This window comes from Leucoraja erinacea, chromosome 1 (assembly GCF_028641065.1).
Source record: "Leucoraja erinacea ecotype New England chromosome 1, Leri_hhj_1, whole genome shotgun sequence".
NCBI classification, from domain to species: Eukaryota; Metazoa; Chordata; class Chondrichthyes; order Rajiformes; family Rajidae; genus Leucoraja; species Leucoraja erinaceus.
In genome coordinates, this window is record NC_073377.1 from 16,005,965 (window position 1) to 16,020,752 (window position 14,788).

At 47.4% G+C, this 14,788-nt stretch overlaps 1 protein-coding gene across 1 annotated transcript in view; it reads right to left on the reverse strand.

Moving 5' to 3' along the window:
- loxhd1a (lipoxygenase homology PLAT domains 1a) overlaps positions 1-14,788 on the reverse strand; it is a 207,014-nt gene that overhangs the window by 166,783 nt on the left and 25,443 nt on the right. Inside the window, exons 5-8 of the mRNA XM_055648000.1 lie at positions 11,872-12,045; positions 9,324-9,498; positions 4,636-4,648; positions 3,553-3,731 (exon numbers count right to left, since the gene is read on the reverse strand). Of these exons, the coding sequence (XP_055503975.1) occupies positions 3,553-3,731; positions 4,636-4,648; positions 9,324-9,498; positions 11,872-12,045 (541 nt within the window). The remainder of the gene's footprint in view (positions 1-3,552; positions 3,732-4,635; positions 4,649-9,323; positions 9,499-11,871; positions 12,046-14,788) is intronic.

Sequence of the window (14,788 nt, forward strand, 5' to 3'; positions counted from 1 at the left end):
CCCCTCCCATTCCCAATCTGACCTTTCTGTCCTGGGCCTCCTCCATTGTCAGAGTGAGGCCCAGTGCAAATTGGAGGAACAGCACCTCATATTTCGCTGGGGTAACTTACACCCCAGCAGTATGAACATTGACTTCCCTAACTTCAAATAGCACTTGCTTTATCTCTCCTCTCCCTCCCTCTTCCCAGTTCTCCCACTTGTCTTACTGTCTCCGCCTGCATTCTTTCTTTTTCCTACCTACTCCCCTGATATCAGTCTGAAGAAGGGTCTCGACCCGAAACATCGCCAATTCCTTCTCTCCAAAGGTGCTGCCTCACCTGCTGAGTTACTCCAGCATTTTGTGTCTACCTTCGATTTTACCAGCATCTACAGTTCTTTCTTAATGATGGGTATGGGAATGGGAAAGGGAGTTAAACTGTTTGGGAACCGGGTGATCGCGTAGGCCTAGGCGGACTGAACGTAAGTGTTCAATGAACCAATTGTCAAGTCTACACTTGGTCTCACTGAGGTCCCGGGATGAAATCTGGTTTTCACTGAACACCTTTGCTCAATCCGCTTTAGCCTACGCGATCTCCCGGTGGCCACACATTTTCCACTTGCATTCTCTCTCTCTGCATCCCTCCCCCACACAAGTTGTACCAGCTTCAAAGTCGTCTTGTTGAGTCTCTTGTCTGTAACTCGTTCTCACCCAGCACTCAGCTAACAGTGGCCTGTTTCCTTTATCATTGTTACTTTTTTGCATATCTTTCATTCATTTGTTCTATATCTCACTACATCACCGTCTATATCACTCGTTTCCCTTTCCCCTGACTCTTAGTCTGAAGAAGGGTCTCGACCTGAAACGTCACCTATTCCTTTTCTCCAGAGATACTGAGACAACCCGTTGAGTTACTCCAGATATATGTGTCTATCTTCAGTTTAAACCAGCATCTGCCGTTCCTTCCTACATCTAACCTCTGGAACTTCTGGACTCCAATGATCCTCTCTGCTCCCCTCACTACCCTCTGCAGAGCCTTCCTGTCCGAGCAGTTACAGTTGGAGTACCACGTATTTATGCAGTACGTGAGTACGGACTCCACCGTGCCCCTGTAGAAAGTCCTGAGGATGTTGGTGGGGAGTGAGGATGGACAATCTAGGACTTTATTCCTTGGTGCACAGGGGGATGAGGGGTCACCTTAAAGAGGTGTGTAAGATCATGTGGGCAATAGAGAGGGTGAATGCATAGTCTTTTTACCCAGAATAGGGAAATCAAGAACCTGAGGACATAGGTTAAGGTGAAACGGAAAAGATTTAATAGGAACCTGAGGGCAACTTTTTATACCCAGAGGGCGGTGGGTTTATGGAACAAGCTGCCATAGGAGGTAGTTGAGGCAGGTACTATCACAGTGTTTAAGAAAGATTTGGACAGGTACATGGATATGAAAGGTTTGGAGGGTTATGGCTAAATGCAGGTAGGTGGGACTAGCGTAGATGGGCTCAAAATGTTTCAGGCTCAAAATGTTTCTTTCATTATATTCTGTCTCCAGTGCCCTCCTCCATTCTTCCACTGTAGCCAGAAAGAGCTGAGCACCTTCCTCAGTTGATTGTTCTTCACAAGAGGGCCACTCCGAGCGAAGGATAGACGAAGGCACTTGCCTATTCTGAAATTGGTACAGGGGAGAGTTTTTCTGCTTCATCATTTACATGGTTTTCAAGGGCAGCTTTTATTGCCATCACTATCTGCCCACACATTGACATTGGCGTTGGTGAGCCATCTTCCTGAAATGTTGCCGTATCCTGGGTCGTTGGTGAGAGTGGAGGGCCGTCGATGAACGAGAGGGATGTCCATGAGCGAGCAGGGCCGTTGTCAAGCAAGAGTGTCCTCAGCGAGAGTGGAGGGCCGTCGGAGAGCTGTCGCCCACGTGAGTCGAGGCGGTCGGTGGAGGACACATCACCGAGAACAAATAGGGACCCGACATGGGGGGGGGGCGAGGGGGAGGGACCGAGAACAAAGGATCTAGCATTGGAGGGGGGGGGGGGGCACGGAGAACAAAGAGGGAGGGACTGGGGGGGGGGGGGGGGGAGGAAGAGACACTATATTCGATACTTTTATAACTTTGTCGCCTTCCTTTACGTGGCGACTCTCGCAAACGTGTACTGTGTGCAAACAAAGAACCTCACTGTACCAAGTGCACGTGACAGTAAAGTATCGATCAGATCAAGTTTATCAGAGAAGTAGGTTTTCCACTTTATACAGAAATTATTTGATTTTCTTTGAAAAAGAAAAGAAACTGTAGATGCTGAAAATCTCGAACAAAAACAGAAAATGCTGAAAATAAAGGTGTGCAGGCCAAACGTAGTATAGAGTATTGTGTAGTACAGTTTAGTTTATTATTGTCACGTGCACCGAGGTACAGTGAAAAGCTTCTGTTTGTGTCTTATCCACACAAAGGAAAGACTATACATGAATGAAATCAAGCCATCTACAGTGCACTGATAACGGATAAAGGACAAAGGGTACAGCACAATTTTAACTGACACTATCTTTGGAGTCGTGCTGATCAAGAAGGATTTGCTGCAATGTCTAATTTCCAGTGGTCAGCACTTTAGCAGACTGGGCATTCAAATGCAGACCTGTTTCACCACCAGTCTGAATTCTGCTGCAATGCTTGAAGTCAGCATCAGAGCACTTCATAATTACACTGCACTGGTACCTGTACAAACATTACACCCCTCTGGCACACTAGCAGAGAGCCACTCAAACAACATGCAGCTCAGTCATTTCCAATTCACCGGTTTCGCAGCTCACAGTAGCTAATTCCAGGTTTTCAGTTATCGTCACTCTGAATAACTTCACAGCAGCTTTTGGAGAACTAGAAATCAAAATGCAGCTCCGCTCATCTCTGACAAATATTGTTCCCTGCTTGCAACACATTGCGAGGGTCGGAGTGTTTTCTGGTATTCTTGTGCTACAGAAGGAGGATAAACCCCATTATCCCCCTCATGGATTGTTCTCATGCACAAACACGATATTTGTTTGCTGCAAAGGAGAAAAACCCGGTTGAAATTTCCAACTGCAAATTGCAAAGCAGTGATGATATGCTTGACTGGTTTCCGCAGCTCATTGCTCCTGCTGTTTTGCTGCGCACTTTTCAACAAATGATTTCACCTCAACAGAATTCACAGTGCTCAAAATTTGCAAAATATGCTATTTGTGCCAAAAACGATGCCTGAATCGTTTTGCATTGGATTGAAATGTAAAGCACACTCAAATCAGACCGCACATCCACCCAGTGGCATGTATGCTGCAGTAGAGACATCGTCAGCACTATGGGTGAACAGTTGGGACACAATACTTTCTCAATTAAATCTAAAATGTTAACCCACTATAATTCTTTAACACAACTGCTAACCAACCTGCAGACTTCAGACGCTGCTTGTTCTTCATGGGATAAAAACGTCAAATAAGATCTCAATAAATAGCTCAATCTTCACCTTACTTTAACTCAGCAAGGACCAACGCAACCTAAAATCAATGGCTACATGAAATGAAATAATTCAAATGTCACTTACCTGCCTCACCAGTTTTCTTTCTCATCATGTCTTTCAGATGTTTCCACCACACCAGCTTCAGTAAAGTCTTACTTTTCCAAACCTTTGTTTCAAAAGAAACATTCTTCTTTTGCCTTATTAAAAAAAAGCCTTGTAGTTTTCTTTCCACTTTGACTGCTGCACCTCCCTGCACTTGCTGCCTAGGTAAAGGTCAAGAGTTTTCTTTTTCCTCCAGGTGATAGCAAGCCCAGCCCAGAGGAACGTGACACGGCAGAGAATTGGTGAGAGCAGGACCAATTGATGCGTCCCCTCTCTCAAGCCAAGGAGTGGTTTCACATTAAAACTGAATCCTGCTTCACTGATGCCTGGAAAATCAGCGGAGATGATAGAATACAGAGAAAGCAATGAGCACTCCAGATTTTACTTTGAATCAGCCAAAAGATGCTTAGATAATCAGGTCAGAACCGTTGTATTTAAAATGACTCTTCTGAGAACAGTGGTGTTACTCGTGAACGTACGGTTTCCTTTCTCTCTTGTCCTCCATCCCTGTGCTCCTCTTTCTCACATGTACCTTTGCATTTTATGTGTGTGTAGATGCAGTACCTCATACGTCTGTCTGTCCGTGCGGATGTATGTGGAATCCAACAATGGATCCCTCAAAAATGTCATCAGACACTACTGAGAGTTAATTCTGCAGTGATGGCTTTCAATTCCATTTTTTTTCTAGGTTTATAAAAGCAATCCAGTGGCAGTGAAAATCATTCCTGCCGGGTTGCATAGAGAGGCTGTTGTAAATGTTAATAAGGGGGTCAGTAGAGCCGTTCCTCTGGAAAGTACAAGCGAACGGGTTATATGTTGATGGCAGGATAAGGTTTGTCCATGATGCACTGATCACAGGCTACATTCACATCGCCATGAGGTTGATTAGCTGTACGGGCTTAGAATGTGTCAACTGCTTGCAGAGGGCAGTAAGTGTCCAACTTGTGGAAGAACAATGCTATGGTATTGAAAGAAATTCCCAAAGCCTCATTTAGTTGGAAGTATTTCTTGTTATTTTATGGTTGGTTTTTATTGTATTTTCAGTTTAATTATACCGCTACTTACCCTGTGTACGGGCCTGCGGGTATCCATTTCTATTTTAATAAAAGATTCAGGTGGATTCTATTTTTGCTGAGAAACTAATTGACAGTCCCTTGGATCTCTGTGGCTCAGTTCCAGCTGTCAAGTTTGAAGAGTTGCTCACACGAATACACTTGATCTACGAGTTCTCTCGTTCCAAGTACTGAGAGGGGACTTATTGTTGCTATTCTTTTATAGAATGACTAGACCGAGTGGGACCGGCTGGGCCCTGTTGAGCCCTGTCCCCCAACGTGGTGTCGGCATTCACCCTGGAGACAGGAGCCCCCATCACCCCCACACCCCCAAGGAAAATAATGGAATTTATGGAGGTGGCGGTGGGGTGGATGATGTACGGGGCAGGGGGGGGGTCGGGGGGGCAGGGGGGGGTCGGGGGCAGGGGGGGGGTCGGGGGCAGGGGGTGGCCAAGTGGGGGCGGGAGGTGGGTGTTGGTGGGGGCGGGAGCAGGGAGGGCGGTGTGGGGGGGAGGGAGGATGTCGGAGGAGGGAGAGGGGTGTGTGGGAGGGAGGAGGTGGATGTGGGGGGAGGGGTGTGTGTAAGAGGGAAGGGGTGTGTGGGTGGGGGGGGTGTAGGGGAGAAGGGGGATGTGTGGGTGGGGGTGGGGGTGTGGAGAGGAGGAGGCGGGTATCACGGGGGAGGGGTGCAGGAACCAGTGGATGGGACCAGAGGAGAAGGGGCTGGAGCTGGGGGAGGGTGCGATGGCGGTGCAGTCAGGACTCACAGAGGGCGGCACCAGCAGCAGAGGCTGCGGGCACAGACCTGAGCGAGGTCGCGTGCGGGGGTGGGGGTGGGGGTGGGGTGGACCGGAGTGAGGCAGCGGGCTGGCGCCAACCCAAGCGAGGCCGCTGGTCGCCCGAGTGAGGCCCAATTTCCCTCCTCTACCTCCTCTCCCTCCCTACCCCCTCCACTGCCTCAATCCCCCCAGTCTCCCTCCTCACCTCCTCTGGAGGATCATCAGCCATCAGCGCCCTCAGAGGCAGGCTCACCGATCCTCTGCGCTGCCTCGGAGCATCAGCAGCAGAGGCCGCGGGCGCTGATCCTGAAGCCGCAGTCTGCAGGAGCTTCTAGCCACGGGCACGGTGTGGACTTTCCATCATGGAGCCTGGGATCCTTTGCCGGGGATCGCTGGAAAAGAGCTCCGACCGCCGGCCTGTGGCCTATAACATCGTGAAGCCCCGGTCTACGGTAGGAAGCGGCCGATTCGGGACCTCCAAGCCGCGGAGTGTCCGTCCGTCCTAACGTCGGAGTTTCGAGGATCCCGACGAGAGGGCCTGTACATCGGGCCATCTGTAGCGGTGACTGCGGAGGGTTCATGGCCCCGACCACGGATGAACAAAGGAGGACTGACAAAGTTACTGCCTTCCACCACAGTGAAGAATGTTGATTCCACTGTGGTGGATGTTCATGTTATATTCTATTGTGTATTGTGCTCCTTTGTTTGTATGGCTGCAAGGTAAATCCAATTGTACCTCAACTGGTGCATGTGGCAATAAATGTGAACTTGAACTTGAACCTTTGCCAGAACTGCACTTTGGCTTCAGACTGGCATCTTTACACGTCCCAGTTACAATTAACTTGTCAGCTCCAAGTAAAAATTAAACTTGGAATGGAATGGAATGCTATTTATTGTCATTCAAACCTAGGTTTGAACGAAATTTCATTTCTACAGTTTTTACATTAAAATAAACCCAAGATCAACACTTAACACAGTTTACACAAACATCCATCACAGTGAATCTCCAACAACTCCTCACTGTGATGGAAGGCAAAATCTTTATCTCTTCCCTTTGTTCTTCTCCAACTGCAGCGTCGAGGCGACTGGGGCTCCGATGTTAAAGCCCCCGGCGGGCGATGGTAAGACCCGTGGCCGTTTACGCCACGCCGGGTGATGTTAGGCCCCAGCTCCATCTCCTTTAAACCCTGCGGTTCCAGCAGGAGAAGTTGCTGTTACGGAGCTCGGAAAAGCGGTCTCCCACCCGGGACCTGCGAGCTCCCGATGTTCCCGTCCACCGGACTTGCGGCCGGAGCCTCCGAACTCCGGTCGGGTCGCAGCCGCGCGCCACCACAGCTTTCCCCGCTCCGAAGTCGGCCAGCTTCGCGATGTCAGGTCCGCAGGCTCCGCGACTGGAGCCCTAACGTTGGTCCCGGCTGGAGGCCGCCACGGGCTCCTCGATGTTAGGCCCAACGACACCGGAGACCCAACAGGGAAAAAGTCGGGTCCCCGTACAGGGAAGAGATTAAACGGTTTCCCCCACAGCCCCCCCACCACCCTCCACATATACACAGCTAAAAATAATAATAAAAACTAGCTCAAGACATACATCTAACAAGACAAAAAAAAAAACAGACGACTGTAGTCAAGCCGCTGCCGTTAGGTGCCGCCACTCACTATCTTGACAAAGATAGTATCTTGACAAAGATAGTACAGGTGCACAACCTTTTATCCGAAATTACAAACAAAGAAAAGCTACGAATAGCGGACATTTTTTCGGTCCTTGAAGAAAGGTCCTTGAAGACGTTCACCGAGGGCGGCCCGCAGAGGTGACAGCGGAACCTCCGGTCGGTCCTCGAAGAAAGGGGAACTAAATCCCCATTCATAAAAGAGAAGGTGAGGGTATATTGCGCGGGAGGGTTAATAATTGACAATCTGCTGCTGCCTGCCCGCTGAGTTAAAAAGTTCCCACGGTAGACTCACGATACACAGTGTATCGTGAGTCTTGCGTGGGAACTTTTCAACTCAGTGGGCAGGCAGCAGCAGATTGTCGCTCCCTTCAGTTTCACCCCCCACCTACACCCCTCTGCTTCCCAGCCATGTGTGTGACCCCTTCCCTCCCCTCTCCAGCTCCCCGCCCATTGCACCGGCGTGGGGGCTTTGCACTGTCTTCACATCGGCAATGCCAGCAGGTTAGTGCCAGTCACCGGAGACGTCAGGACCAACAGGACACCGACCCCCAGGCCCACTGCAAGCACGGAGATCCCAGAGACCCACAGCCAGCAGCAACCCAGCCCCATTCCAACTCCAGAGGAACACGCTCCCCGTAGGGACAGAAGCTGATGGCGTGCAAGGTACGTCTTGTTCTTGGGGTTGCGGATGAGAGGGCGCAGCTCGGGCTGTGACGTCTCCGGCCACCCCCTGTACAGGAGCTGAGACTGTGGGGTTGTTTGCAGTTGCAGAGGGAGGGGGCAAGGGCGGTACAGTTCCCAGTCTCAGCTCCTGTCCAGGGGGGTGGCCGGAGACGTCAGGACCAACGGGACAGCGACTGCAAGCACGGAGATCCCAGAGACTCACAGCCAGCAGCAACTCTAGCCCAGCCCCGCTCCAACTCCAGAGGAACCCGGGTTGCGGATGAGGGGGCGCAGCTCGGGCTGTGGGCGAACTGCCACTTGTTGCTGTAGCGGCGCATCGGGGAGCGGGTTCCTGTTGGTCCTGACGTCTCCGGCCATCCCCCTGGACAGGAGCTGAGAGACATCAGGACCACCAGAAGCCGCTCCCCGATGGGCCGCTACGGCAACAAGTGGCAGTTCGCCCACAGCCCGAGTTGCACCCCTTCATCGGGACACCGACCCCCAGGCCCACTGCAAGCACGGAGATCCCGGATCAGCAACTCCAGCCCAGCCCCGCTCCAACTCCAGAGGAACACGTAGGGGCAGAAGCTGATGGTGTGCAAGGTACGTCTTGTTCTTGGGGTGGCGCAGCTTGGGCTGTGGGCCAACTGCCACTTGTCGCCATAGCGGCCCATCGGGGAGCAGATTCCTCTGGAGTTGGAGGGACAGGGAGACACAGCGGCTTTTGAGAATGGTGGGCAATCACTTCCAAAGTTCTGCCCACACAGTCAGTATAACTCTCCTACACTTGTCTCCCGCACTAAGATCATCTCGCAGAGAATGATCCCAGCCTAACCCTCCCTATTCTCTCCTATTCTGCAAGAAAAAACTACATTAAAGACTCAAACTCGCGATCGAGTAACTGCCGGGATCGAGGCGCAAACTCGCGACCTTGCGGATATGAGCCGAGCACTCTACCACTGAGCCAGCCACTAAAGTCTACGCTAAAAATCTTCCATTCCGAAAGCCAAAAAATTCCGAATTACGAAAAGTGTCTGGTCCCAAGGCTTTCGGATAAAAGGTTGTGCACCTGTACTTCAAATCTGGACAAAGCATAGCTACTTTTCCAAAAAGCTCAATGCAATAGTTTTCGTCCATTCAGAGGTGAGATGCACATGGCATTGGGAAAATATCACCGTCTTGTCATAACACTCATATCTTTCACTCCAGATGTACAGCTGTTCATTATATTTCCAAAAAATACGAGCACAGTTGTGTAAAGACATGGAGGAACTTCTGAAGTTGATACTACTTTCTTTTAGCATTGTGCAAGGAAATTATACATATTTCCCATTCTACTTAAGTGGTTTTTGCCATTCGTAAATTGCTTTTGTAATTAAAAACAGAATAATTAGTTCACAAACATTCCTATTTATTTTTGGTCTGGCCAAATTCCCAATTTCCTTCACAGCTGATTCAGTCAACTTTATTCAACTGCAATCTTATAAATCAAAAGGACTATTCCTTGGCCAGGGAGTGAGAAAGCAGAAGGTTTATAAACTGAACGACACCCTCAGATCTAATATACCGACTGACCGTCTCTTACTAACCAGAATATTCATTCCGTCTTCCAGTTATGGGACTGAATGTACGACTTAGTTGGCAATCTGTGTGAAACAGGGACAGCCAGGTCCTGCAGGAAATATTCCAGGACTTGTTCCGAGCTGTGTTTGTGATGGAAACCTGTTCAACGTACCATGCCTGTCGCATTTCCAGACCATCGTGCTGAGGAGATGATAAGAGAAGGCAAAAATACCCTTGGAGTTAATATCAGTGCAGATATATTGTACAAAGTAACTATAATGCTGAAATGATGAGGAGAAAAGTCATGATCATTCCGAATAGTTCCAAGTATCCAGAGATACTCATCCACTGATGCTGACAATTAGCAGCATACAGAGTGGCAAATGATAGAACAGTCCCATAATTCGAATGTGGTCAATGGTTTAGGATATTAAAATGTGCTTCATTGCTTGTAAAGGAAAAAATTCTAAGGAAACTTCTCAAAGAAGGGCGGTTGAAAGAGAGGGGATACGGGGATGTGAAGATCAAAATGCGTTTAGTGTGATGTGCAAAATAGCGAAATGTCAGGGCATTGAAGAGCTTCTGAAATCTTCACACTGGATGCCAAGCCAGAAGATTGAATTGGGGGCTAAAATAGTGTAGAGATGAATCCTCACGCTAATCCATTCTGATAGCAGGCCTGTGTCAAAATCAAAACCTGGCCTGATCTCCATAAAAAAGGGAACAGAAACCTATGTGGTCTTTGTGTGTGTGGTATTATGAGCCAGTTGCATGTTGCAGTTATCAACATCCTCCATGCTTTCTATTGCGTTAATCTCCTCTCTAACCAGCAACGCTACCCCACCTCCTTTTCCTTTCTGTCTATCCCTCCTGAATATTGAATATCCCTGGATGTTCAGCTCCCAGCCTTGGTCACCCTGGAGCCATGTCTCCGTGATCCCAACTATATCATATTCATTCATAACTATCTACACATTCAACTCATCCAACTTATTACGAATGCTCCTTGCATTGAGACACAAAGTTTTCAGGCTTGTTTTAACAACACTCTTATCCCTTATACAATTATGTTGAAAAGTGGCTCTTTTTGATTTTTGCCCTGGATTTGTCTGCCTGCCACTTTTACTTTTCACCTTGCTACCTATTGCTTCTACCCTCATTTTACACCCCTCTGTCTCTCTGCACTTGTGATAAGGTCCCACATAGGAGATCAGTGGGCAAAATTAGAGCACATGGTATTGGGGGTAGGGTACTGACATGGATAGAAAATTAGTTGGCAGGAAACAAAGAGTAGGGATTAACTAGTCCCTTTCAGAATGGCAGGCAGTGGCTAGTGGGGTACAGCAAGGCTCAGTGCTGGGACCGCAGCTATTTACAATATACATCAATGATTTGGATGAAGGGATTCAAAGTAACATCAGCAAATTTTCAGATAACACAAAGCTGGGTGGCAGTGTGAACTGTGAGGAGGATGCTATGAGGATGCAGGGTGACTTGGACAGGTTGGATGAGTGGGCAGATGCATGGCAGATGTGGACAAATGTGAGGTGCCACCATTTTGGTGGCAAAAACAGGAAGGCAGATTATTATCTGAATGGTTAAAGTGGGGGTCCTTGTTCAGCAGTCACTGAAAGTAAGCATGCAGGTACAGCAGGCAGTGAAGAAGGCTAGTGGCATGTTGGCCTTTATAACAAGAGGAGTTGAGTATAAGAGCAAAGAGGTCCTTCTACAGTTGTACAAGGCCCCAGTGAGACCACACCTGGAGTATTGTGTGCAGTTTTGATCACCAAATTGGAAGAAGGACATTCTTGCCCTTGAGGGAGTGCAGCGTAGGTTTACAAGGTTAATTCCCGGGGTGATGGGACTTTCATATGCTGAGAGAATGGAGCAGCTGGGCTTTTATACTCTGGGATTTAGAAGAATGAGAGGGCATCTTATTGAAGCATATATGATTATTAAGGGATTGGACACGCTAGAGGCAGGAAACATGTTCCCGATGATGTAGGAGTCCCGAACCAGGGGCCACACTCTAAGAATAAGAGGTAGGCCATTTAGAACGGAGATGAGGAAAAACCCTTTTAACTAGAGAGTTGTGAATCTGTGGAATTCTCTGCCTCAGAAGGCAGTGGAGGCCAATTCTCTGGATGGTTTCAAGAGAGAATTAGATAGAGCTCTTAAAGTCAGGGGATATGGTGGGAAGGCAGGGACGGGGTACTAAATGCGGATGATCTGCCATGATCACAGTGAATGTTGGTGCTGGCTCTAAGAGCCGAATGGCCTACTCCTGCACCTATTGGCTATTGTCTATTGAGTTACATTGACTGCATAAAAAACAAAGGCAACATGGGGGAAACAGTTTTGTAGTGTTGGTGCTATTTGGTATGTATTGCCTTACAGATTGTTAGATGTAAATGCAATTGAAATGGGAACTAATAAAAGCAAAGTACAAGATTATCGGGAAACAGCATGGAAATGAGCCTAATAATTGACCTGCTCTAGGATAAAATGCAGATATGAAAGACAATAAATATTTAGTTAACAAATGTCCGATGAATGTACTTTTTGCACAGTTACCTCTAATGTGATGTTCTGGAGTTCCCCAATGTCTGGTCCACAGATCTTGAACATATGTGATGATCCCTTGTTGAAGGAGAATGATTTTGGCCTGTCAGTATTTTTTGACAGGTAATTCTTCCACAGACGCTTTTTGGTCAATTTTCCTCGTGATCCTTTCATTTGCAGGAAAACCTGATGAAGATGGCACATGATTTACTATCATTCCCATCTTCAAACTCACCCTGGGGATGTGACATTGTTGAAACATGGCTACTCGTTCAACAGGTCTGGAAACTAAACAATTTTACTGAGGTAAAAAGAGTCAAGAGTGTTTTATTGTCATGTGTCCCAGATAGAACAATGACATTCTTACTTGCTGCAGAACAACAGAATATGTAAACATAGTACACTGTAAACAATATGATAAACGAGAGAGAAAAAAAAAGTTCAGTGTGTGCAACCAGCAACCAATATCCTTGCACACTGGCAATCAATGATGAATTATTTTCCCCGTCTCATTCCTAGATCTGTGCTCTCCCTCAATGAGTTTGTTACTTAAACATTGCAATCATCCCTGCCTCAAAAGAGTGGTAGCGGTGTGGAATGAGCTTCCAGTGGAAGTGGTGGAGGCAGGTTCATTGGTATCATTTAAAAATAAATTGGATAGGCATATGGATGAGAAGGGAATGGAGGGTTGTGGTATGAGTGCAGGCAGGTGGGACTAAGGAGAAAAAAAAATTTGATCGGCACGGACTTGTAGGGCCGAGATGGCCTGTTTCCGTGCTGTAATTGTTATATGGTTATATGGTTATATGGTTAACTACCTCCTCTGGCAGCTCGTTCCATGCACCTACCTCTCTTTGTGTGAAAAGGTTAGCCCTCAGATTCCTATTAAATCTCTTCCCGTTCACTTTAAACCAATGTCTTCTGGTCATTGATTCCCCGTCTCTGGGCAAAAGTGGGTCTCTGATGATGTTGGCTGCCTTTTCGAGGTAGCAACTTCTGCAAATCCCTTTGATGGTGGGGAGGCCAGTACCCGTGATAAACTGGGCAGTGTTCAAACTTAAGTGAAACTTATTTACATGCTTTCACCCAGGTTTGGGATCCTGTTCCACACCAGGCCTTTCCAGGTTAATTCAACTTCAGAAATGTATATTACTGTAATGTTACGAAGCCAGTTTACCTGGACTGCTAACATCCCAACCAGGGATGACACAGCAGGACAGGAATACAGCAAACAGCCCCAGTGCTCAACTTCAATGCTGACCCCCCAGTATGGGGCTTGGGATTTGTGCGTTCTCCCTGGGAACGCCTGGGTTTCCTTTGGAAGCTCCGGTTTCATCCCACATCCCATACGTACATTGGTAGTTTAATTGATGTTAAATTGCCGTGACTATGTAGGTAAATGGTACAATTTCAGCGGCGCAGGGGGTGGGAGTAGTTATAGAGTCATATTCACACAGCGTGGAAGCAAGCCTTTTGGCCCAACATGCCCATGTCAACCAAGATGCCTCATCTACACTAGTCCACCTGCCTTTGGCCTATATCCCTCTAAATCTTTCCTATCCATGTCCTTGCTCAAGTGTCTTTTAAATGTTGTTATAGTATCTGCCCCTACTACGTCATCTGGCAGCTCATTCCATATACCCACCACCCTGTCAATATGTTGCCCTTCAGGTACCTATTAAATCTTTCCCCTCTCACCATAAACCAATGTCATGGAGTTTTTGCCTCTCCTACTCCGGGTAAAAGACATAAGGCATCGTCTACCTTATGTGTTTTCCTGTGACAAAGGACTAGATTCCTAAAGAATCTCATTGTAGATCTGAATATACTCCCTTTCAATTGCGTTACCTGCTTAACAATGATATGTTTTTCCCTGTTTTTTTTGTGAAGCAGTGTGAAATTGTGAGCATCAGTGATAGGATGAGAATTTTTATACTGACGAATTGTAATGTTTACATTGGCCTAAAATAGGACCTTGATAGTGTCCTCTGTGGTGTTCAAAGGACAGACTCTGAATTCTTGAAGTGTTTATCACCCCTCATCCTCTTGCACTCCAATGGATCAATTGCACAATGGTGCTTTATTGCCACGTGTGCATTGCACAGTGAAATTCCTTTTGCATAGATCACACGTTCCTGAGTCGCCATATTTTGGCGGCGTTTACAAAATGTCCAAAGTTCGGTCCACACGCCTAATGTACTGGAGTGACTGATGCAGAGCACAGTGGAAGGGATGGAGAGTTTCAAGATGTACCCATCCAATACCACAAGTGGGATGGATTCAAGTCATTGGGAAATGCCTTGCACTGGTATGCAATGAGTTTGTATCAACTGGGACACTGGCATAAGAGTCAGGAAGTCATGGTGCAGCTTTATGAGACTTTGGTTTGGCTGCATTTGGAATATTGTGCAAAGGTCTGGTGGCCCCATAACCGGAAGGATATGGAAACTTTGCAGAGGGTTGCTGAAAGTTGCCTGGATTAGAGGGAATTACCTATAAGTAGAGATTGGAGAAAGTTGGATAGTTTTCTCTGGAACATCAGATGGCGAGGGGAGATGTCATAGAAGTGTATTACAATTAAGAGAGGCATAGATAGGATAGTCAGAAGTTTTTAACCAAAGTGAAAATTTCAAGGACTATAGGGTGTGGTTTTAAGGTGATGGGGCAAATTTTAAAGGAAATGTGTAGGGAAGGTTTTGAAACACAGAAAGTGATGCATGTCAGGAATACACTGTTGGGAGGTGGTGGTGGCAGTTACAATAGTAACATTTAAGAGGCTTATAGATAGGCCCATGGATATGCAGGCAAATGAAGTATATGGATCGCCTGTAGGCAGAGCAGATTAGTTTAATCTGGCATCATGTTCGACATGGCCAAAGTGTATGTTCCTATGCTATTCTGTTCTATGCTCTACCTGCCTTGGATTGCC